The sequence below is a fragment of the Musca autumnalis genome, unplaced genomic scaffold (assembly GCF_047663935.1).
Source record: "Musca autumnalis isolate F117 unplaced genomic scaffold, ASM4766393v1 scaffold_1, whole genome shotgun sequence".
Classification (NCBI taxonomy): Eukaryota; Metazoa; Arthropoda; class Insecta; order Diptera; family Muscidae; genus Musca; species Musca autumnalis.
In genome coordinates, this window is record NW_027411644.1 from 319,327,027 (window position 1) to 319,352,130 (window position 25,104).

The following is a 25,104-nucleotide window of genomic DNA, read 5'->3' on the forward strand; positions in this document are numbered from 1 at the left end:
AAAGTAAGTCCGTAGTCACACGTAGACATTTTTCGGTAAAATAAAATGTATTTTTTTACATTTTTTATAAAATAAAAGCAGTTGTTTATTCTCCTTTACATTTCTGTCAACAACTTTTGCATAATATCAAGAAAATCATTGAATCTTCCGCCATTTTCATCTCCAAATTAATGGCGATGACAACTTAACGATAATATCGATAGCAATCGATATTTTGAAACATTATATCGAAAATATCTAATGTTGGAAATATCGACGGTTTTCCAGCTCTACCGCATGCATTTGGCCCATTAACGTACTTCTTGTTAAATGCATCTTTTTGGCCTGTTCCCATACTTTATAAGTGGAAAAAGTCGTAAAAGTTGTAAAAGTCGTAAACGATTTTCATATAAATTTTGTGTATGGGAACGCAAAATGTGTAAAAGTCGTAAAAATTATAAAAACTTTATAGTTCTGGAACAGAGCTTTTGTTAACACCGTGTAGGTCACCACCACCACTAAGTAAATAAGTAATCGATTACTTTAACACTTTTAACAACACTTGGCACAACAACAAAAACTCCAAAAATACAACAAAATTAAATATTGCATCAGATTTCGAGTCAATAGAGTTGTTATTGTCCGCGTCGTGTTTGCATTTTGTTTTGTATTCATCCCCAGTTATAATTAAGAAATCAAAACAAAATAAGATAATTGTAAACAATTAATTGTTGATGGGGCTTTCCCACCATAAAAATACAAAATTAAAAAGTGTCCACGAAAATAGTGTGCAACAAAAAATAGAAAAAATCTGGGACAAATCTACAAATTAACAAGAATAGATTATTGAGAAGATTGTGTGGTGGTTATTTCACAATTGAAGGTAAATGTGAATACAGTACTATTATTAAAATTATTGTGGTTTTTCCAAGATGTGAGAGCAATTTCATCATTTTCTTGAATAATGATAACACTCACTGTCTGCAGGAAGGAAAACGATGATGTATGTATGCCAAATAACTTTTATGAAGGCAGGCTATGTAGTTTTTGTAAATGTCGGTTAGTGGAAGCAAAATATGGACTTCCCCGGAATAAAATACCTTGTTGTGATTAGGATCCCAAGATCCTTTTGTCAAGAATAATTTGAAATTTTGGGTTCCAGTTGTCGAAATCGAAATCACCGATAATGATATCCAAGATCGCGTAACAATAGGTAGTCTCCGTCCTGCACATCTTATGTCGGGGTATAGTATCGCGATGCCATATGGGGAACAACTCTAGTTTAGTAAAAACTCTCAGTATTTTTGGGTTAAGATGAGTTTAAGCATTAAGCTCGGATCGGGACCAAATTTTTTCCACAGGTAGGTCTTGTTACCCTGATCCAAGATATATATAACATTTTTTGCGGAAGTCTATACTTCCCGAGATATGGGCCTCCGAAGTTCCGAAAATTCCCTTGTTAAATGTCGGCTACTTAGAGAAAAATTGTAATTTAAAGGAAAATGTTGCTCCCGTTCCCTAGATTGGCTACTGTCCATAGCAGAAAGTCTTAAATACCTGGCCAAAAGCCGGCAATATAGAAAAAGATTATAATTTTATCCGAGATTAATGCTTTAACTCAACTTGCTCCGTATTTTTTTGGAATTTTTTCCAGAGGTAGATATTGTTGCGCTGATCACGAGAATGTAAAATTGTTACAATATGGGTATCATTGGAAAGCTTATGGAAATACCTATCCTACAAGTGTTCATATGACGAGGTTATTTTCGAGCAATCAAGTGATATAGCTCAAAAACTGATTTTTGGAGTCGGGGTTTTCCATAATTTTAAGACTTTCTCATATGGACAGGTGCAAATCTAAGGAACGGGAACACAATTTTCTTTTAAATTACATATGCTTCTCTAAATAGGCGGCCTTCGGCCTAGGATTTAAGACTTTCTACTATGGAGAGGTGCAAATCTCGGGAACGGGAACAAAATGTTCTTTTAAATTATAATTTGTTCTCTAAATAGCCACTTAGAAAAACCAGGTTGTCAAGATTCTAAGGGCCATATCTCTGGATCTAGAAAAGATATTACAATATATAGCACCGTTTTGGAAAGGTTGAAGTGCAAAAATCCGCGTCCAACAATAAGTTTTTGGGCTATATCACCTGAACACTTTAAAATATCCCCATCATATGACCACTTCCAGTGATACCAATTTTGCAGCAATCGGTTCAGTAGAGCCGGGTTTTTATTTATTTATTTATTTATTTATTTCAAAATTCATATATGATACAAAGCCTCAATGGCCAATTAAACGTATCTCAAGACAAAAAACCTGAGTTATAAAATAATAAATTCAATTTAATTTACTTAAATACATTAATATATAACAAATAATTATTATTTAAATGCATATATATTTCTTTCTTCGGCTCCCCAGCCATAAAAACAGTTAAAGAAGAATAACAATAACAAAAAAAAGTCCAAAGAGTAGTAACTCAACATGTGCTGATTATTCAAAGAGTAACATATTATACATGACTTTAAATATATATGGATTGTTGTTCACGTAGCCTTTGCATGTATCTAAGGATTTTCAAACGAAAAGAGTTATTGGTGTGAGAAAAAATACGTAGTTCTAATGGTAAATAATTCCAAAACCGAGCGACTCTGACTAAGAAAGACCTAGAATATACATCTTTCCAAATCCTAGGAATAAAAATCTGAGGATTTCTGGTGAAGTTTAAAAAAGTAAATGTCCTACTAAGAGCAAAAGGCATGCCATTTTTAATAAGATTGTAAAAAAGCAACACACAACGATAATTGACAAACATATCAAATGAGCACCCTAGAAAACGAATGACATGTTCAGATACATGACTTCTTCGTCGAAGATTAAATAAAAAACGTGTAATAGTATTCACAATACGGTTCACTTTGTCAATATTTCCGCCAATAGTGCCAGAATATACCTCAAATCCATACAAGACTTGAGATAACAATAGAGAATTCGCCAGCATTAACTTAATTCTGTAAGGAAGATATAAATTTGATCCATAAACTCTACGCAACATACCCCAAACTCTCCCAGACAAAGCATCAATATGACTCTCAAATGAAAGATCACAATCAATAATTACACCCAAACACTTGTGCTGCTGTACGAAGTCGATTTTAGTGCGATCCAAGAAGATGTCAATATTAGGCAAAAGGTTATTATTACCAAAAAATAACGCCTTGGTCTTAGAAGGGTTGACTTTTAATGAATTCATTGTCGCCCAACGAAGAAAATAATCTAGATTTGAATTTATATTACTTTCAAGAATGTTGATAGTATCACGTCTACTATTAAAGAGCAAGAATATATCGTCTGCAAATATAAAAGTAGAGCAAAAAACAGAATTCGTGCAACGAGGAAGGTCATTCACATATAGGATAAATAGAAGGGGACCAAGTACAGATCCTTGTGGAACACCAGAGAACAAGGGTAGGCAATTAGATTGACAACCATTTAGAACAACAAACTGGCTCCTATCACACAAGTAGGAAAAAATTAGTTTACAAGCAGATTTAGAGAAGTTAAACTCATCTCTCAATTTTAAAATAAGTGAGGTATAATTAATAGAATTGAAGGCTTTGGACAAATCTAAGGATATAAGAACACTAACCATATCATCGTTGATGGCTTCACGAACAGATTCAGTTAGTTGAAGCAATAAATGAGTAGTGTTATGTCCCTTGCGAAAAGCAAATTGACAATCATTAATCCGACTTTCACAAATCTGAAGCATTTGATTCTTAATGACATGCTCCATAATCTTTGATACAGCAGGCAAAATAGAAATTGGCCTCAAGTCATCAGATTCCCTAACAGACCGCGATTTTGGAATTGGCACTACTCGAGCTGTCTTCCACGCAGATGGGAAAACTGACGTAGTTAAAATAGAGTTAAAAAGGTTCAGTATAAGGCCCGAGACATATGGAAAAACTAGTTTAATGAAGGATACAGGTATGCCGTCAATACCAACAGATTTAGATGTAACCTTATTTATTGCTTCACAAAGCTCATCTTCATTAATGCAACGAAACGAAAAAGACGAATCAGCATCTAGGAAATCATCCACATTAAAAGATACATCGTAAGATACATCAGAAGCATTTGCAAAGAACTCATTGATAGTATCTACATCAATATTTATCCCCTCATTGTTATTTCCAACACAGCCATGACTTCTTAGAACCTTCCAAAGTCTAGTGGAATCCATTCTTCCATAAAGCCTCGCATAATGAATTCTCCTCTCTTTGCGTATAACAGATTTTGCCTTGTTCCTGTACTTGCAATAGACACGCCAGTTTTGCCGAGATGGGTCCCTTTGGAAAGAAAGGAAAGCCAAATCCCTTATCGAAGTAGCAAACCTGACTCCACTTGACTGCATCCAAGGATCACCCGAGTAACGAATTTCTTTCCTAGCAATAGGAACAAACGAAAAAAGTTCATCGAAGAGAGAACATAAATAAGAACATTTAACATCCACATCCGTACACTCTACAATCAAACTGCTATCAAAGGAGGCAAGGAATGAAAATAAACCATCCCAATCAGTGTTCCTAAAATCGCGGAATTCAAAATAGTCTGGTAAAGGATTATAATTAATAGAGAGAGATGCAAAAATAAGAGCATGGTCAGAAATCGCAGGACACTGAACCTGATTAGAGTAGCTCAAGAGAGCACAGTCACTGACTAACATGAAATCAATCAGAGATGTCGACCGACTACGTAAGTCAAAGTGCGTAGGGATTGAGTTATGAGCAATATTTAGATTCAATCCAGTACAAAGTGACCGAAACAGGTTTGCTCTCGAAGGATTAAATAAATTGCAGTTGAAATCTCCAACAGTTATTATATTAGTATACTCAGCAAACATGTCACAGTGAAGGTTCTCAAAAACATCTACATTACCCGAAGGTAAATAAACAACACCGAAAAGAAGTTTAGTATTAGAAAATTGCAACTCTATGAAAAGAGACTCACAATGTCGGACTGAGGTTTTAGAAACATACTTGTATTGAAGACCCTTAGAAACATATATTCCAACACCACCACCTCTAGCTGCTATCTGACGGTCATTACGACACATGTTGAAGCCTGGAATAGAAACAGCAGAATCCAATATATCTGACGAGAGCCATGTCTCAGAAATAGCAAAGATATCAAATGTACTATCTTCCAAAATACGTTTAATTTCATCAAATTTAGTAGTAGGTTTAATGCTCCTGCAATTTAGATGAGCAATTTTAAGATTATTTTTATGTGGATGCAATAAACTTTTTAGATAGGTGTTACCACTCACTATTGGACCAAGATTATCGTTAAAAGACATCAAAAACATAGCAGATGGGGAGCCAAGTAAGGAAATATAAATGCGAGAATCTTTTGCAAACACTACGATTCATTATAAACAAAAATTCAATCAATAATACAGCTCATCGCATAGTTTAAAAAAAAAAAAAAAGAGATCAAATAAAATATCAACATATGCATATGTATACAACTTTGAATGAAATAATTGAACCAACATCCAGCTGAAAAACCTCATAGAGTTAAAAAAGAAGTTGTAAACTAGCTACAGCTGTATCCAGGTTTCACAATATGAAAAAATAGGTATATAATAAAGAAAATAGATCAGTCAATTATGATTTGTGAATAGCAAAGAACAACCAGAAGCATCTCGTTCAATCTGTTTACCATCAGGCAGCGTAATTTTCGCTCTAGCTTTATCTCCGTTTATGATTTTGTACTTCGAAATAACATTCTGTCGACGAAGCTTATTACAGACGGCATTCAAGCTACTAGCCTCAGGAGAAAAGTGGTCATTCAAATAAACCCTTCTCGAAACATCTCCGCCATCAGCTGGGAGAATATCAGATACCCTTAAGGATCGACTCTTAAAATATTCACGCATGATTTTATCTCGAAGTTCTGCACAGTTAAGCTTCACCAATATATGCTTCTTGTTATGAATGTAGCAGGATAAACCGACATCACGACGTTCTAGATTCACTTTAAAAAAAGCTGCTATAGAAATCACAGTGCCAACCAAATCATTCAGACCATCAGGCAATCCACTTATAAGAAAATCCGCACGATTCAATCTACGGTGCAAAGCATTATTTTCCGCTTTAAGGAGTTTATTTTCATCCTCCAGAGCTTTTACCGACGTTTCAACAGCAGCAACTTTCTCATTGCATCTCGCAATATCATTTTTTATTTCATTAAGGCAGGACGTCATTTGCGCATTCAATTTTTCAATAGCCGTCTTTATTGAGCCCAGCTCTCCCTGATGAAAAGCAGTGAAGGAATCCAGTTTCTTGTTAATGTTTTGTATGTCATCTGAAGTTGCACCACGGTTATTTCGGCTTTTATCAAGGTTGGATTCACAGGTGGTGCAAATAAAGGCACTGACTCTAATTGCCTTAAGTGCAGCAAGCTCTTTTTCACTTAAATTAGCACAGGGTCCATGCACCCATCTATCACAAATGTTGCACTGAATAGAACCTGGGGCGCCTGGATTTTTAGTCACAGGTTCATTACATTTACCACACAATGTTTGCTTCTTCGCTGCAGGCATATTGTTTAGTAACAACAGATGAAGAATAACAGAAAAAAAAACAGCAACAACGGCAAGGCACTTCCAGTCAAAGGAAAGAGAAACAGCAGAATAGCAAAGAATAAAATAATTGCGTAACACAGTCAAAAATTTATATTTTGAAACCACAGTATTTGACTAGATATTCTTTGAATTTCAATTTGCCGGAACAAAATAATCTTTCCACAAAAGTATTTGATTGTTTACAAAAGCCAACAGTTGATATTTAAGATAAAAACAAAAAAGCGATCAGCTGCAAACCGAACAGACGTTTACTCAGGCATAGGGTTGCCAACTTTTTAAACTACACACTAAACTACACCATTTTCACATGTAATTCGAATAATTTCAGTTGTAATTCGAAGAATTTCAGTTGTAATTTGATTATTTCATTTGAAATTCGAAACATTTCACTTGTAATTTGAGAATTCTAATTGAATTTCGAATTATTTCATTTGTAATTTGAGAATTCCAATTGAAATTCGAATTATTTCATTTGTAATTTGAGAATTCCAATTGAAATTCGATTTTTTTCATTTGAAATTCGAATTATTTCATTTGTAATTCGAAATTTTCCATTTTTAATTCGAATTATTACATTTGTAATTTGAATTATTTCATTTGAAATTCGAATTATTACATTTGAAAATCAAAGCATCTGAAATATTTTTAAATTAAGGGTGGTGGCAACGATGATCCATTTTTAAGTTTTTTTAAGGTTGTGGATCATCCCAGATGGTTGAGAGGGTGTTGGAAGCGTACACCTAAAACGTCGACACAATGATGTGGAAAAGTATTATAAATAATAATAATTTAAATATGCGATAAACATTTAATCAAAAATGTTAGAATCATATAAAGTCAGGGATTTGTTATTTTCCCAATCAAAAACCAAGGGATTGGCATGTAAGGATACACCTACACAGTCTTACATAAGTATACGTACGCCCCATAAATCGCGGGTTTTAGAAAAAGTAATGATATTTATGAAATTCCAAGTACACAGGTTTATTTCGTCTCACTAATAAACAATATTTAATACAACAAAAGTATATTCCATAATATAAATAACGGTAAATTTTACAAAAACCAAAAAATGATACTTACAAAAGTATACATACGCCCCAAGGAAATATGAGTATTATCGTACAATTTATGGAATTAACAGCAAAATTTATACATTTTATTGTTTTGGCGAATGTGTCTGGGTGTCCGAGATATATTTTAGAGAAAAAAAAATAATTTTGGGGTGTTAAATGCCGTTATTTAATGCCAAACTTCTTGTATAGCTCGTTAAAGCGGACCCTTGCCGATTTCTTTCCGTTTTAGGTATTTGAGTACACAAAATCCACAATATTAGTGTCAGATTATTGATTTTGGTATCCTAGAAAGCTTTTTAGTTGACCTTGTGCATAACACACCTTCCTGGGTGTCGATAAATTCACATTTTTCCTGGGATATCTCAGGAAGTTAATAGATTCCTCGGAATTTTTGGCTCAAATTACATACAGAAGACCTTGAATTGTGTTTTAAGATGGTGTTATATAATCCTTGGACACCATTACTTTACTTTTTCTAAAACCCGAGATTTATGGGGCGTACGTATACTTATGTAAGACTGTGTATATTACCCTCCAAAGAAGACCCGATTGCAGGAAAACTATACGTTTTAGAGAAGAAAGATAATTATTACAAAATGCTTAAAAAGTCTCAAAAATATAATTTTCATAAAAAAATTATAAGTTAAGATGAATACGATCCTTTATTGATTTAAGCGTTATGGTTGGATTATCTTCACCTTAGTATAAAGAAATGAGAGTATTTTTGTTTTTATTACAAATAAAATAATTCGATTTTCAAATGTAATAATTCGAATTTCAAATGGAAAAATTCAAATTACAAACGTAATAATTCGAATTTCAAATGTAATAATACGAATTTCAAATGAAAAAATGCAAATTACAAATGGAATAATTCGAATTACAAATGGAAAAATTCGAATTACAAATGAAATTATTCAAATTTCAATTGGAATTCTCAAATTACAAATGAAATAATTAGAATTTCAATTGGAATTCTCAAATTACAAATGAAATAATTCGAAATTCAATTGGAATTCTCAAATTACAAGTGAAATGTTTCGAATTTCAAATGAAATAATCAAATTACAACTGAAATTCTTCGAATTACATGTGAAAATGGTGTAGAGTTAAGTTTTGGTATAGACCCCATATTTCAGAAATTTTTGAGTCTCAAACCCATAACTTTTGGATTGATGTATATTTGTAGGAAGCGCGTATCTACAATTTTATTGAAGTTTTTTGACCTCCGTAGGAGGCTTCTATAGAATAGAAGACCTCCGTAGGAGGCTTCTATAGAATAGAAGACCTCCGTAGGAGGCTTCTATAGAATAGAAGACCTCCGTAGGAGGCTTCTATAGAATAGAAGACCTCCGTAGGAGGCTTCTATAGAATAGAAGACCTCCGTAGGAGGCTTCTATAGAATAGAAGACCTCCGTAGGAGGCTTCTATAGAATAGAAGACCTCCGTAGGAGGCTTCTATAGAATAGAAGACCTCCGTAGGAGGCTTCTATAGAATAGAAGACCTCCGTAGGAGGCTTCTATAGAATAGAAGACCTCCGTAGGAGGCTTCTATAGAATAGAAGACCTCCGTAGGAGGCTTCTATAGAATAGAAGACCTCCGTAGGAGGCTTCTATAGAATAGAAGACCTCCGTAGGAGGCTTCTATAGAATAGAAGACCTCCGTAGGAGGCTTCTATAGAATAGAAGACCTCCGTAGGAGGCTTCTATAGAATAGAAGACCTCCGTAGGAGGCTTCTATAGAATAGAAGACCTCCGTAGGAGGCTTCTATAGAATAGAAGACCTCCGTAGGAGGCTTCTATAGAATAGAAGACCTCCGTAGGAGGCTTCTATAGAATAGAAGACCTCCGTAGGAGGCTTCTATAGAATAGAAGACCTCCGTAGGAGGCTTCTATAGAATAGAAGACCTCCGTAGGAGGCTTCTATAGAATAGAAGACCTCCGTAGGAGGCTTCTATAGAATAGAAGACCTCCGTAGGATGCTTCTATAGAATAGAAGACCTCCGTAGGATGCTTCTATAGAATAGAAGACCTCCGTAGGATGCTTCTATAGAATAGAAGACCTCCGTAGGAGGCTTCTATAGAATAGAAGACCTCCGTAGGAGGCTTCTATAGAATAGAAGACCTCCGTAGGAGGCTTCTATAGAATAGAAGACCTCCGTAGGAGGCTTCTATAGAATAGAAGACCTCCGTAGGAGGCTTCTATAGAATAGAAGACCTCCGTAGGAGGCTTCTATAGAATAGAAGACCTCCGTAGGAGGCTTCTATAGAATAGAAGACCTCCGTAGGAGGCTTCTATAGAATAGAAGACCTCCGTAGGAGGCTTCTATAGAATAGAAGACCTCCGTAGGAGGCTTCTATAGAATAGAAGACCTCCGTAGGAGGCTTCTATAGAATAGAAGACCTCCGTAGGAGGCTTCTATAGAATAGAAGACCTCCGTAGGAGGCTTCTATAGAATAGAAGACCTCCGTAGGAGGCTTCTATAGAATAGAAGACCTCCGTAGGAGGCTTCTATAGAATAGAAGACCTCCGTAGGAGGCTTCTATAGAATAGAAGACCTCCGTAGGAGGCTTCTATAGAATAGAAGACCTCCGTAGGAGGCTTCTATAGAATAGAAGACCTCCGTAGGAGGCTTCTGTAGAATAGAAGACCTCCGTAGGAGGCTTCTATAGAATAGAAGACCTCCGTAGGAGGCTTCTATAGAATAGAAGACCTCCGTAGGAGGCTTCTATAGAATAGAAGACCTCCGTAGGAGGCTTCTATAGAATAGAAGGCCTCCGTAGGAGGCTTCTATAAAATAGAAGACCTCCGTGATGGATTGTAAAACATAGAAGACCTCGGTAGGAGGCTTCTAAAGAATAGAAGAGCTTCGTAGGAGGCTTCTATAGAATTGAAGACCTCCGTAGGAGGCTTCTATAGAATATAAGAGCTCCGTAGGAGGCTTCTATAGAATATAAGACCTCCGTAGGAGGCTTCTATAGAATAAAAGACCTGCATGGGAGGCTTCTATAGAATAAAAGACCTGCATGGGAGGCTACTATAGAATAAATGACCTGTATGTGTATGTGAATAAAAGACCTCTAGAGGACTCCATGATTCTTGTTCACTTCTTCAGGTCATGTGAGTGGTTCTGGGAAAACTGCTCACATACGGATCTACTTTTACAATTGATATTTTTCTTCAGAAAATGGAAAACAAAACTGTCCTATCGGTTGAAATCCTATTTTTTTTTAAATTGTACAAGAATTTATAAATTAAAATTGGTATTTTATATATTGTTTATTTATAGTGACCTTTCTTTGCCTACACAAGCCACAACATTGCCAACATACGCCCCAATTGTTATGCCAGCTTCTTAAAAAACCTGCCTAACCATAGACAACACACTTCTATTGTTCGGACTACTACATATAATATTTCGTATAAAAAGAAGTGCCAACAAAACAGACAGTATTGAAGCTCAACGCATTATTGAACATTTTGTTTCTAGTACCAAATTCGCGTCAATTCAAAGAAATTGTGTGGCTGTGTGGTGCTTCTTATTTTTCTGTTTTTCTCAAGATTTTGTGTTTTGATTATACTATTTTGTTGATAAACAAATCGGGTATTCTGTTTTGAACTGTTTTTATATTTTTTTTTTAAGTATACGCTGCTGCGCAACTTGGCTCTGGCTGACGTAAATAATTAAATTTGCCAAATAAAAAAGAGGCTTGCTTGCTCTAGACGGCAAAAACAAACGGGAATTGTGTTAAACAAAAAGAGAATGTACATACCGATAAATATGCGAACGTGATTATTGACAGGGGTTTTGCCAAAACAATTTCAGATATTTTTGTTTTAATTAACAAGGACTTTTATTGAGGTATTTTCAATTTCAATTTTCAATTTATTTATTAAACGGTTCCAAGTACAACAATAAAGTTAGCTGTTCAATTTTGTAAATTTATTTACGATTTGGTTCCTAGACAGGAACACATAGACTACAAGTAGGCAGGTACCTTGAAAAAATCCTGTTATTTCGTTTTTATACCCTCAGCATTTATGCTAAAGAGGGTATATACACTTTCATTCGGGCAAAATGTGCCTCATCGAAATAATCGTTTTAGACAATTTCAATTTGACAGATTTGGAGTTGACAGATTTCAGACAATTTGGAGTTGATTTAGCCATGCCCGTCCGTCTGTCTGTTTGTCCGTCTGTCTGTCTGGCTGGTGCGCACGATAACTCTCGAACGGAGCAACCGATTCGGTTCAAAATTTGGCTTTCGTAATATTTTGTCCAAACTTAGTTTAAGTTCGAAGATGGGTTATATCGGTCCACTCCTTCCGGTACCTCCCCCACAAAAGTTCGAAAATGTTCGGAAAATTTGTGCGCACGATAGCTCTTGAAGGGAGTAACCGGTTTGGCCCACACCTTGTACATCGTGCAGACTTAGATGAAGTTTAAATATGGACTCAATCGGTCCACTCCTTCGGGTACCTCCCACACAAAATTTTGGAAAAGTTCAGTTTAGGACCTGCTCTCGAATCGCTTTGATTTTTGTTGTAGCAACTTGTATTCGCTGTCCACCATACGACGGTACAAGTTTCATAAGGGGCAAGTCCATACTTCCTGAGAAAATAACCTGAAAGGTGAAAAAAAGATGAAAGTTCCATTTCACATTGGCTGAGGGTATACCTCTGTCGGCAAAGCCGACTGACACTTTTATACTTGTTAAAGCTTTTCACCTCGCCTTGATGCCACACTCCATAGGCCTCATCTAATCAGGATTGCTGCCAATTATCGTATCTATTACTAGAATTCAATGGAGTATACCTATTATTCTTCCTTGGTGAAACCACCGCTATCTTCTGGACAAATCAAGCCGTCGAACTCTTGTGTGGCAAAAGTCGAAAAACTTCATTCTAACTTCATTCGAATCACCGTAGGTGTTATAACTGGCCTCTATCGCGTTAGATATAAAATTTGCAATTGGAAGGACCGATATTGACTATTGCTGGCTCTGTGAGGAAGATATACAAGCGATTGGGTACCTGTTACGTCACTGTCATCTACTTGGTTGCATTTTACAGCGCCTATACGATCACAATTTTTCCTAACCCCATAAATTTGACTGCGTGATTCTTGTCCACTTTTTTCAGGTCGTGTAAGCATTTTTGAGGAAACTTTGGGAGACATTAGGCCGGGGCGATTTGAACACCACCACGGGCGCCTGGATTTTCTGATTATTGGGATTGTACTGAGCAAAAAAGTCCACTAGACCATATGTCTACGGTGAAAATCGAGCCCCCGGATTTTGACTTGAAGTTTTTTTTCAATGTTTTTTGGATATTTTGGCATATGTATATGTAACAGCCAAACCACTGAGATTTTCGATCTAACACAAAGTCAAAAATTGTAGCCAAGGCAATAATTAAGAACTCTCTAGTACATCGCAAAAGCATTGGAGCGCTCCTTCAGGCAGATATGGCCCCGAGAATGTGCACATTTTTCGGAAAATATCGATAAATTACATTGTGCTACAAAATTTGACTCAAAGTCAGTGGCTGGAAATTTCCTTTCGGAGATGAAAGCCCTTGGTGAGTGTACTAAGAACGCAAAAGGAAATTTTCAGGATAGGTCAAGTTTCTGAGATATGGTTTGGCCAAAATGTCCTTGAAAAAAGTTTCAAGTCAAAATCCGGGGGCTCGATAGACATATGGTCTAGTGGACTTTTTTGCTCAGTACAATCCCAAGAATCAGAAACTTCAGGCGCCCACTTTTTACTTTTTTCCTTCCATACAAATCGCCCCGGGCTAGTGAGCATATCTGCCGATCCATCTATTCTCTACTCTAACCACCATTAGGCTGTTACAGGCCTAAACTACACCAATTGATGTTGTTGTTGGTGCAGGCTGAAATGAAATATTTTCTTCTATCGTTAAAAAATTAAAGAAAAAAAAAAACAAAAAGAAAAGCAAAGTAAAGTAAAGCAAAAGAAGAAAGGTAGGAAGTTTGTATGTGATTGGTCAGCTTCAGCTGGCGGAGGGGTGGTGGAATACAGGATAAGTAGAGGTTAAACAGTTTCGGAGATATCATCCCACCTTGGGAAACTCTCGGTTTCACTCTACGGGGCTTGGGATTCTAGTTCCTGAATTCCACGTACGACTGGTTTCCACACATATAATTGATTGTCAAACGTTTCAAACTTGCCTGGAGGGTAGTCTGCTCGATGTCGTCAAACAGCTTGAAGTTCCTGACAGTCTGCTCGATGTCGTCAAATAGCTTAGAATTATTGACAGTATCAAAGGCCGTTGATCATTCGAGCACCACCATCACGTTTCTATCGCACGGCTTGCTCTAGTTGAGTCCTTTCTATAAGATTTTTCGTAGGGAATTCGTTCGATGCCGGAGAGTATGTGGGAAGTAAATTTCCCTTCGAATATGCCAATGTTTTTCTTCCGATTTCGGTACGAATTCTCATCGATATGTCGGAAACAAATTTCCCTTACAACCACCTTTTGTATATATCCAACAGCAAGGGGTTGGTTTTATTTTAGTTTGTTGTCGAAAAATAAAATGGTTGGTTATAAAATTCGCATATACAATTTTAATACCCTCAGCATTTATGCTAACGAGGGTATATACGAGTACACTTTCATACGGGCAAAATGTGCCTCATCGAAATAATGGTTTTAGACCCCAAGTATTTTTGGACGAAATGTGTTACAGACAATTCGATTCGATTTAGCAATGTCCGTCCGTCTGTCTGATATGGGCGTGAAGATAAAATCGATTTTAACTAGCGGAGACAAAAACCACATTGGTGGTGGTATAACAGTATAACAGTTGAAAAACGATTTTGAAAAACGATTTTCATGGATATACGTATGTTTTAGAAGATTACTCAGAATACAAAAAAATAAGCACATGCATAGCACTAAGTATTTTATTGTGGATATTTTGAGAAAATTGGAAATTTTTGAAAAAAAAATATTATTACACGAGAAGATTAAACAAAATGATTAAATGCCTTCATGTATGGGATGGACCTATTGAGGGGCCTTCTAGGAAAAATTTATGAACCCTGCGGATATATGGAGGGCACCGTTAAATAGGGTATTGAGAGCACTTTAAGACTATATTTATTTCAATACATGATGATTGTAGAAATTTTGAAATATTGACCGTTTATGAAAACACTCTATATTTGGGGGTGGACTTATTGAGGGGCCCTCTAGGAAAAATTTATGAACCCTGCGGATATATGGAGGGCACCGTTAAATAGGGTATTGAGAGCACTTTAAGACTATATTTATTTCAATACATGATGATTGTAGAAATTTTGAAATATTGACCGTTTATGAAAACACTCTATATTTGGAGGTGGACCTATTGAGGGGCCCTCTAGGAAAAATTTATGAACCCTGCGGATATATGGAGGGCACCGTTAAATAGGGTATTGAGAGCACTTTATGACTATATTTATTTCAATACATGATGATTGTAGAAATTTTGAAATATTGACCGTTTATGAAAACACTCTATATTTGGAGGTGGACCTATTGAGGGGCCCTCTAGGAAAAATTTATGAACCCTGCGGATATATGGAGGGCACCGTTAAATAGGGTATTGAGAGCACTTTAAGACTATATTTATTTCAATACATGGTGATTGTAGAAATTTTGAAATGTTGACCGTTTATGAAAGCACTCTGTATTTGGGGGTGGACCTATTGAGGGGCCCTCTAGGAAAAATTTATGAACCCTGCGGATATATGGAGGGCACCGTTAAATAGGGTATTGAGAGCACTTTATGACTATATTTATTTCAATACATGATGATTGTAGAAATTTTGAAATATTGACCGTTTATGAAAGCACTCTATATTTGGGGGTGGACCTATTGAGGGGCCCTCTAGGAAAAATTTATGAACCCTGCGGATATATGGAGGGCACCGTTAAATAGGGTATTGAGAGCACTTTAAGACTATATTTATTTCAATACATGATGATTGTAGAAATTTTGAAATATTGACCGTTTATGAAAACACTCTATATTTGTGGGTGGACCTATTGAGGGGCCCTCTAGGAAAAATTTATGAACCCTGCGTATATATGGAGGGCACCGTTAAATAGGGTATTGAGAGCACTTTAAGACTATATTTATTTCAATACATGATGATTGTAGAAATTTTGAAATATTGACCGTTTATGAAAACACTCTATATTTGGGGGTGGACCTATTGAGGGGCCCTCTAGAAAAAATTTATGAACCCTGCGGATATATGGAGGGCACCGTTAAATAGGGTATTGAGAGCACTTTAAGACTATATTTATTTCAATACATGATGATTGTAGAAATTTTGAAATATTGATCATAAATTTTTCCTAGAGGGCCCCTCAATAGGTCCACCTCCAAATATAGAGTGTTTTCATAAACGGTCAATATTTCAAAATTTCTACAATCATCATGTATTGAAATAAATATAGTCTTAAAGTGCTCTCAATACCCTATTTAACGGTGCCCTCCATATATCCGCAGGGTTCATAAATTTTTCCTAGAGGGCCCCTCAATAGGTCCATCCCATACATGAAGGCATTTAATCATTTTGTTTAATCTTCTCGTGTAATAATATTTTTTTTTCAAAAATTTCCAATTTTCTCAAAATATCCACAATAAAATACTTATTGCTATGCATGTGCTTATTTCTTTGTATTCTGAGTAATCTTCTAAAACATACGTATATCCATGAAAATCGTTTTTCAACTGTTATACTGTTATACCACCACCAATGTGGTTTTTGTCTCCGCTAGTTAAAATCGATTTTATCTTCACGCCCATCTGTCTGATTGGCTGGTGCGCACGATAACTCTCGAACGGATGAACTGATTTGGTCCAAAATTTGGCGTTCGCAATATTTTGTCCAAACTTAGTTTAAGTTCGAAGATGGGCTATATCGGTCCACTCCTTCCGGTACCTCCCCTACAAAAGTTCGAAAATGTTCAGAAAATTTGTGGGCACGATAACTCTTGTAGGAAGTATCCGATTTGATCCATACTTTGGACATCGTGAAATATCTACTGGACTTAGATGAGGTTCCAATATGGACTCAATCGGTCCACTCCTTCGGGTACCTCCCACACAAAAGTTCGTATAAGTTCAGATTAGGGCCTGCTCCCGAATCGCTTCGGTTTTTGTTGCAACAACTTGTATTAATTGCCCCCCCTACGACGGTACAAGTTTCATCAGGGGCAAGTCCACACTTCCCGAGAAATTAGCCTGGAAGATGCAAAAAGCCCCTGTGGCACCGTGTGCAGTGGATGCAGCGCAAGATAACTCTCAAACGGATCTGCCGATTCGGTCCAAAATTTAGCCTTCGTAATATTTTGTCCAAACATAGTTTAAATTCGAAGATAAGCCATATCGCTCCTCTCCTTCGGGTACCTCCTCCACAAAAGTTCAAAAATGTTCGGAAAAATTGTGCGCACTATAATTCTTGAAGGGAGTGACCGATGTAATCCATACTTTGCACATCCGAATATATCTACCAGATATACATCAGGTTTGAATATGGGCTATATTTGTCTACTCTTTCTGGTACCTCTCACATAAAATTTCAGATAAGTTCACTTTAAGACCTGCTCTTGAATTACTTTGATTTTTGTTGAAGCAATTTGGATTCGCTACCTCCATTACGACGGTAAAAGTTTTTTCAGGGGCAAGTCCATATTTCTTAGGAAAACAGCCCGAAGGGTTTAAAAAATCCCTATGTCACCATATGTGGCGGTCCAACATTAAGTCTTCGTCATATTATATCCAAACATAGTTTCATGGGGCAATACCGGTCCACATCTTCCAGCACTTCTCCCCAATATTTAATAAAATACTAGGACGATATCACTTGAATGGGGCAACCAATTTGGTCCAAACTTTGGATCTCCTAATATTTTGTCAAAATTTAGTTTAACTTCTAAAATGGCCCATATCGGTCCTCCCTAAGTGTACCTCCCCCACAAAAGTTCAACATTTGTGTTTTAGTGTAGTTAATTCCTGATCCACATTTTTGTCGGCAAGTTCAAATGTCCCAAAAGAGCCACAAAATTATTAAGAGGCCTTAAATACATTCGATCTGTCCGTAGGCGAAAGTTTTACTTCCATACGGCATTATTCCGTTCAGACATCTGTACGACATTACGGAAGAAAAAAATCGCCTTCCTAATTCTGACCGAAATCAATCCGATTTCGATCCCACATTTCGTTCCGAAATTATGTCAACCACTTCATACAACTTTCGTTAAGATATCGTTACGATTTCAGATCCGACATCGGATTAGCATCCGAATTTTGTTCCGAATTCGTTACGATTGGTTTGCTGGGAAGATATATGTTTAAACAGAACTAAGGGGAACATTTTCAAATTTTGGAAGTGTGGACTAATAAAGACGATCTTCCAACTTGATCCGTATTGCTCCACTTTTTGTGAGTACCATACACCCAAAGTGACGGACATTGCGCAATCAACTCCAAATTGTTCGAAACAGATTTGGATTACAGTCTCCCAACACAGTCTCTTAAATACAATAAGTCGACAAATTTTGAAATTTTGTTTAATGAACGAGTAGTTTGATGTTCAAAATGTGCCTACCAATGAGCTGTGCGGCCGGATATTGTTCAAAGGATTTGGTTCAAACTTAGTTCCATGAGGCAATCAAAATATATTTTCCCCCATTCGATATTGAAAACTGTAGTGTGCAATTGCCGTTTTGCTTTGATTTCATTTGGTTTTCTCACGACGCTCACAAATGTATCTCTAATAAGAACTGTCACTTTTTGGCTGGTTCTTATAATTGTTTTTTGTTATTGCTTTCTTGTGTTCTGCCTTTTCAAGTTATTGTTTCGTATATAATATGTATGTATGTATGTTTATTTGTACGTATGTTTGCCTAGCCAATAGCTGCTGCCGACCCGACCAACAACATAAGCACAGTTTAGTATTGGCACAGCAGCTGGTTAGTAAAGCAACTACAACAAGGAAAGGTAAACAAAAGTAATTGTTAACAATAAAAACAAAAATATATTTTTGTGTATTTTGTTGTACTATCATGGAAAGCAGCAACAATTTCGGGTATTAATTCTGAGTTACGGTTACGGTTTCATTTTAGCCAAAGTTTGTGTTCGTTCAAACTCGAACGATTTTTGTTTATAATAAATTGTGTGTGCGAATGTTTGGTAAGGCGAAAGAATCAAGGCATTCAATTGAGGCTAACAGTTTCAACATGTCGACGTAATAAATATGAGGAACAGTTCAAGTTGGCCAAATGTAATTAAAATATGTACTTGTGTCTGTCCGTATATCAAAATGATATGTCTATAAACGTTATATGTTTAGACCAAAACAGAAATGATAAAAATGTGTATCTCTTTCAAGGTCATTGCAGAAAAAGAACAACCTTGTTCTTTCTATGCGCCAAACAAGGGAAAGAAAACAACAATTCCTTTGTTTTGGTTTAGGCCAGGTGATGGGGGTGATGACAAGGCAACAGTTTTTGACGATTTTGTATACACATTCGTTAGGAGGAGGGAAAAATACAAATGTGTAAAATATTAATTAGTATCAATATCTTCCTAAATTCGTTCCAGTTATATCAGCAACAGATTAGTAGATTAGTCCTCAGTGAGGAAAAAGATGAAAATATAATATAAAATATTCCACATCTCCCTTTTCTTGCAGACAACAATGGATTCCTTTTTAAGCCTCTTTGATCCAAATCAGCCAGATGATGGTTTCGACGAAGAACCAGACATACGAAACAACAACATTTCATCGTATTCAAATACCAGCAGTGGACAAAATACTGCTGCCAACTCCGGTGGCAGTAGCAGTGAAAGTGAATTAGATGGCGTCAAAAGTAATAAAATCATTATCGACTTTGATCAGGGTATGCTACCTCCAGAACCTCAATTGGGCAATATTGAATACAAATTGAAACTGATAAATCCATCTAAACAAAGATTTGAGCATTTGGTGACGCAAATGAAATGGCGACTACGTGAGGGACATGGTGAGGCTATCTATGAAATTGGTGTATCCGACTCGGGACATCTACATGGCCTCAATGAAAAGGATATGAATGCCTCTTTGTGTACACTTAAACAAATGGCCCATAAACTGGGGGCCAGTACATCGGTATTAAGGCGAAAATATGTGGCGGGACGTAGATCTGTGGCGGAGGTATTGGTGAGGAAAATACCCGATGACCAACATAACATAGAAGTGCGAGTAGCGGTACTGGGTGGTGCTGATGCTGGTAAATCAACACTACTTGGTGTTTTGACACAAGGCGAATTTGATAATGGTCGGGGACGAGCACGTCTCAACATGTTCCGACACATGCATGAAATACAATCGGGTCGCACATCCTGTATATCCCACGAAACTTTGGGTTTTGATACCCAAGGCAATATCATAAACTACAAATACAATGAAATGATGACAGCAGAAGAAATCAGCGACCGTTCCACAAAACTGGTAACCTTTATGGACTTGGCTGGTCACAGGCGTTATATGCGTACAACAGTACAAGCTCTCTCAGGCTATTCACCGCATTATGCAATGTTAGTTGTCTCAGCAGGCGGCGGCTTCAATGGCACAAGTCAAGAACACTTGTCGATTGTACGAGCCCTCGACATGCCCTTCTTTGTTGTTATCACCAAAACTGATATTACATCCCCCGACCAAACCATACAAGAATTAAAGAATTTACTAGCCACAATTGGCTGCCGTAAGGTTCCCTTTGTTGTAACCAATACCGATGAAGTTATTTCAGCTGGCTCAAATCAATTATCGGAAAATATTGTGCCCATATTCTGTGTCTCAAATGTAACCGGTTCGGGTTTGAATTTAGTTACCCGCTTCCTCTATGTTCTCTCGCCCAGTGTTAGCAATTCGGAAAAAGAACGTTTGGAGCAGGAATCTTGTGAATTTCACATAGATGAAATATTTCGGGTATCGGAAGTTGGTCCAGTGGTGGGTGGCCTACTTGTTAAGGGTGTCCTGACAGAAAATATGTCCATGAAAATTGGTCCCTTACCATGTGGAAGTTTTCATTCGGTTACCGTTCACACAATACATCGTAATAAGGCGCCATGTCGAGTGGTACGCGCAGGCCAGAGTGCGTCACTTTCCTTTACACCAAATCAACAGTTGCCAGCTTTACGCAGTGGTATGGTGTTGCTGGCAGATACGGGAAATCCCGATGATGAGCCGTACGGTACATTGTTTTTCCAGGTAAGTAGGAAGATGTTTTTTTATTAAAAACTAAAGAAATGGCAATGGTTTCCTCATGACAAGGAAAGGGTCTAATGAAGCACCGTTTCCGTTCGAAAGGGTCTAAGAAGCACTCTTGTCATTGGAAAGGGTCTAAGAAGCACTCTTGTCATTGGAAAGGGTCTAAGAAGCACTCTTGTCATTGGAAAGGCTTTAAAGAAGCACTCTTTCCATTGGGAAGGCTTTAAAGAAGCACTCTTTCCATTGGGAAGGCTTTAAAGAAGCAATCTTTCCACTGGAAAGGGTCAAAAAAAGCACCATTTCCCTTGGAAAGGGTCTAAAGAAGCACCCTTTCCCTTGGAAAGGGTCTAAAGAAGCACCCTTTCCCTTGGAAAGGGTCTAAAGAAGCACCCTTTCCCTTGGAAAGGGTCTAAAGAAGCACCCTTTCGCTTGGAAAGGGTCTAAAGAAGCACCCTTTCCCTTGGAAAGGGTCTAAAGAAGCACCCTTTCCCTTGGAAAGGGTCTAAAGAAGCACCCTTTCCCTTGGAAAGGGTCTAAAGAAGCACCCTTTCCCTTGGAAAGGGTCTAAAGGAGCACTCTTTCCCTTGGAAAGGGTCTAAAGAAACACCTTTTCCCTTGGAAAGGGTCTAAAGGAGCACTCTTTCCCTTGGAAAGGGTCTAAAGAAACACCTTTTCCCTTGGAAAGGGCCTAAAGAAGCATCCTTTCCCTTGGAAAGGGTCTAAAGAAGCACCCTTTCCCTTGGAAAGGCTTTAAAGAAGCACTCTTTCAATTGGAAAGGCTTTAAAGAAGCACTCTTTCAATTGGAAAGGCTTTAAAGAAGCACTCTTTCCATTGGAAAGGCTTTAAAGATGCACTCTTTCCATTGGAAAGGCTTTAAAGAAGCACCCTTTCCACTGGGAAGGCTTTAAAGAAGCACTCTTTCCACTGGAAAGGGTCTAAAAAAGCACCATTTCCCTTGGAAAGGGTCTAAAGAAGCAACCTTTCCCTTGGAAAGGATCTAAAGAAGCACCCTTTCCCTTGGAAAGGGTCTAAAGAAGCACCCTTTCCCTTGGAAAGGGTCTAAAGAAGCACCCTTTCCCTTGGAAAGGGTCTAAAGAAGCACCCTTTCCCTTGGAAAGGGTCTAAAGAAGCACCCTTTCCCTTGGAAAGGGTCTAAAGAAGCACCCTTTCCCTTGGAAAGGGTCTAAAGAAGCACCCTTTCCCTTGGAAAGGGTCTAAAGAAGCACCCTTTCCCTTGGAAAGGGTCTAAAGAAGCACCCTTTCCCTTGGAAAGGGTCTAAAGAAGCACCCTTTCCCTTGAAAAGGGTCTAAAGAAGCACCCTTTCCCTTGGAAAGGGTCTAAAGAAGCACCCTTTCCCTTGGAAAGGGTCTAAAGAAGCACCCTTTCCCTTGGAAAGGGTCTAAAGAAGCACCCTTTCCCTTGGAAAGGGTCTAAAGAAGCACCCTTTCCCTTGGAAAGGGTCTAAAGACCCTTTGATTTATAAATAAATATATGTACTAATTAAGAAAACGTTTTCTGTTTCTTTTCAGGCAAAGGTATCGGTATTATTCCATGCTACAGCAATTTATGTTGGGTTCCAGACTACCGTTCACATTGGCAGTATAAGACAAACGGCCATTATTCGAGGCATTATGGGTGGTGAGAAAATCGGAACCAATGATAGTGCCTCGGTAATGTTTCAATTTGTGGGGCATCCCGAATATGTTAGGCCGGGCATGAGAGTACTATTCCGTGAGGGTTCGAATAAAGGTATAGGTGTGGTGACACAAGTATTTCCACTAAATAAAACGCTAAATAATTGTTAAACATTTGTCGCCGCGTTACCCCAATAAGTTTTAAACAATAGCAATATAAGAACATTGTGTAATGTTTATCCACAAATTGTACCTCAAATGACATGATATTGTAGGATGACGTATTTTTATTTGTTTTTGATCTTTTTCTTTTGGACTTATTACCAATATAACTGTAATATTTAATAGAGACAACTAGAGAATAATGACTTGAGTTTCAGTTTAAACTGTGATTTTTGTTTAACGTTTTTTAGTTAAGTCGTGAACGAAGTTATTGAAATATTTTAAGTTTTTTTTTCTTTTTTTGGACGTAAAATGAATTGAATTCATTGAAATATACTCATGTTTTAAGTAAAAGGATAGGAGTTAATGTTGAGATTTTTAAAAAGCCCTCCTAGAAACTACAACAACTAACTGACCCCGTTTTAATATTTTTAATTAATTAGTAGTGAGTGAAGGCATTAGAAATGTGTACTTAAAATCAAGTATTTTTAATGTTTAAAAATAATTACATAGCAAATATGTATTTATGACAAAAAATGTATTTACAAATTTCATTTGATTCTGCTATTGCTCTAATCTACTTTTCTTTTGTGTTCAACAATTTCAAAATGAAAACCTATGTAAAAAACTTATGTAAATGAAAATAAATTAATTAAATAACAAAAAGTATAAATATTAACAATTTGTTTACTTTATTTTTAATTAACATTATTCTTAGGGGGAGGACTTCTAAACTGCTGTTTACTATCTTTGTAATTTCTCAGTGGTTGTGTTTTCCCTCGTCATTGGAGTATCATTTTCGCTATTACCTTCAATTTGTATTGCCTTTTCCCCAACATTTGAATGAAAACGAAATAGGACAGGAATTTCACCTAAGGAAGGATTACCATTTGCCTCCAGTAAACGTATCCATGACAGTAGAGAATCTTTGGTGGATGTTCCCGTGGCACATATTGCAAAAATGGTACCATCATCTTGTTGGTGCACCGAACGCACTTTTCCCACTTGATGACTGGGTTTTCTCGGTACTTTGCCAAAGAACGGTACATTTAAGTGGGTAACATCTGAAAAAAGAAAAGTTATTTGTTTCTTTTTAACATGCAAAACTCTTTCCACTTACCATCTTCATCAATTTGTTGGTTTCTAAGTGTATTTAAAAATTCCATATACGGATCTGCACGTAAGGTAAAATAATTTATAGTTCTATTTCTAAGCCAAATTGTAAATGGACCCTCTATGTACACGGCCTTATTGCGCGGATGTTCTTTTAGTAATTGACTCTGATCTGGACTCATACCACTTACAATCCATGTCTGATCAATGGCATCCTTGACATCTTTTGTATCAAATATACTAATCTGTGATCGGGCATCTACTGTACACATACGCTCCACCGCCAGTTTTGCCACGGTCAAGGTATCATCTGGCACCGGATTGGGTAGAGGCCATGGTGAGGCATTCTTAAATTTAGGCATCCAATACATCATACGCCAATATTTACGCAATGGATGACCTTGCTTACCGAAAATATTCAGCAGCATCGCTTCCATTTCATAATCGGGCATAACACCCAAATCTTCCATTTGTTCTAGTAAATCTATAATACATTGTTGTTGTTTTGGATAATGCATAAATTCAGCTTGGAAAATATTCTTGGGTATCATTTTTCCCTTGGGCATCACATTGATCAATGCCTTGTACACTTCCAAATCATGTTCAACGCCGAATTCGGTCATATGTTTCATGGCAGCATAAATGAATTCGACATGATTTCGCCGATGTACATCCCTTTCGGAAAATATGTTCACCATACTGAGGTAAACATCTTTGGTTTTTTCTGATGCTGTGGCAAAGGGATTTTTGACAGCAGGAACAAAGGATTTTATTGGTGGTCTCTTTCGTTTTTGGCCTTTGTTGTTGTTGTCATGCTGTTGTTGGTGATTTGATTTCTCCTGTTCCGCATCATCGTCGGCAAAACTGGGTTCTTTCTTGGTGCAATAGCTTTTCCAATTCGCCAATGCACCACCACCTACAATGTCAACATTACAATTTGTTACGGTCGCAAATCGATTGTGGCAACTGCTTCGTATAAGTATTTGTGATAGTCGTATCATTTTTCTGTGGGTGATAAAATTAATTAGAATTGATTTTTAAATTTTAAGTTAAATTTATTAAAATATACCACTCCGGTTGAAGATAAACGAAGTTCCAAACGAAAAAGATGTTGCAAAACAATATTTTTTCCGTTAACAGCTGTTTTGCGGCATTGTGGGGCGTTGCCAGACTTTGAATAGAGAGATGAACTTAAATTAGTAAACACG

General features: G+C 37.0%; 2 protein-coding genes across 7 annotated transcripts; one reads left to right on the forward strand and one right to left on the reverse strand.

Moving 5' to 3' along the window:
• The first annotated feature begins 278 nt into the window (after positions 1-278).
• Positions 279-23,456, forward strand: LOC141390024 (GTP-binding protein 2). 6 transcript variants are annotated; one of them, XM_073962433.1, is made up of 4 exons: positions 18,782-19,017; positions 19,126-19,371; positions 19,429-20,985; positions 22,517-23,456. In XM_073962433.1, exons 3-4 carry the CDS (start codon positions 19,435-19,437, stop codon positions 22,790-22,792), a joined length of 1,827 nt encoding a protein of 608 aa, XP_073818534.1. In that variant the 5' UTR covers positions 18,782-19,017; positions 19,126-19,371; positions 19,429-19,434; the 3' UTR covers positions 22,793-23,456. The 6 variants fall into 6 exon arrangements, with proteins under 6 accessions (XP_073818532.1, XP_073818535.1, XP_073818531.1 ...); XM_073962431.1 differs by lacking the exons at positions 18,782-19,017; positions 19,126-19,371 and adding an exon at positions 279-862; XM_073962434.1 differs by lacking the exons at positions 18,782-19,017; positions 19,126-19,371 and adding an exon at positions 4,283-4,933.
• Positions 23,453-25,078, reverse strand: ECSIT (evolutionarily conserved signaling intermediate in Toll pathway, mitochondrial). The gene is made up of 3 exons (XM_073962435.1): positions 24,966-25,078; positions 23,904-24,901; positions 23,453-23,847 (listed from the first exon to the last, which is right to left on the reverse strand). The coding sequence occupies exons 2-3, from the start codon at positions 24,895-24,897 to the stop codon at positions 23,528-23,530; spliced, it is 1,314 nt and encodes a 437-aa protein (XP_073818536.1). The 5' UTR covers positions 24,898-24,901; positions 24,966-25,078; the 3' UTR covers positions 23,453-23,527.
• Between the last annotated feature and the right edge of the window lie 26 nt (positions 25,079-25,104).

What these genes read in the sequence shown, in the direction of transcription:
- ECSIT (XM_073962435.1), bottom strand. Translation starts at nt 24,897, where the DNA reads ATGATACGACTATCACAAATACTTATACGAAGCAGTTGCCACAATCGA. An exon ending in CCAACAAATTGATGAAGATG is followed by an intron (nt 23,848 to 23,903) that starts GTAAGTGGAAAG and finishes TTCTTTTTTCAG; the next exon opens with ATGTTACCCACTTAAATGTA.
- LOC141390024 (XM_073962429.1), top strand. Translation starts at nt 18,991, where the DNA reads ATGAGGAACAGTTCAAGTTGGCCAAAT. An exon ending in ACAGTTCAAGTTGGCCAAAT is followed by an intron (nt 19,018 to 19,428) that starts GTAATTAAAATA and finishes CTTTTCTTGCAG; the next exon opens with ACAACAATGGATTCCTTTTT. An exon ending in ACGGTACATTGTTTTTCCAG is followed by an intron (nt 20,986 to 22,516) that starts GTAAGTAGGAAG and finishes GTTTCTTTTCAG; the next exon opens with GCAAAGGTATCGGTATTATT.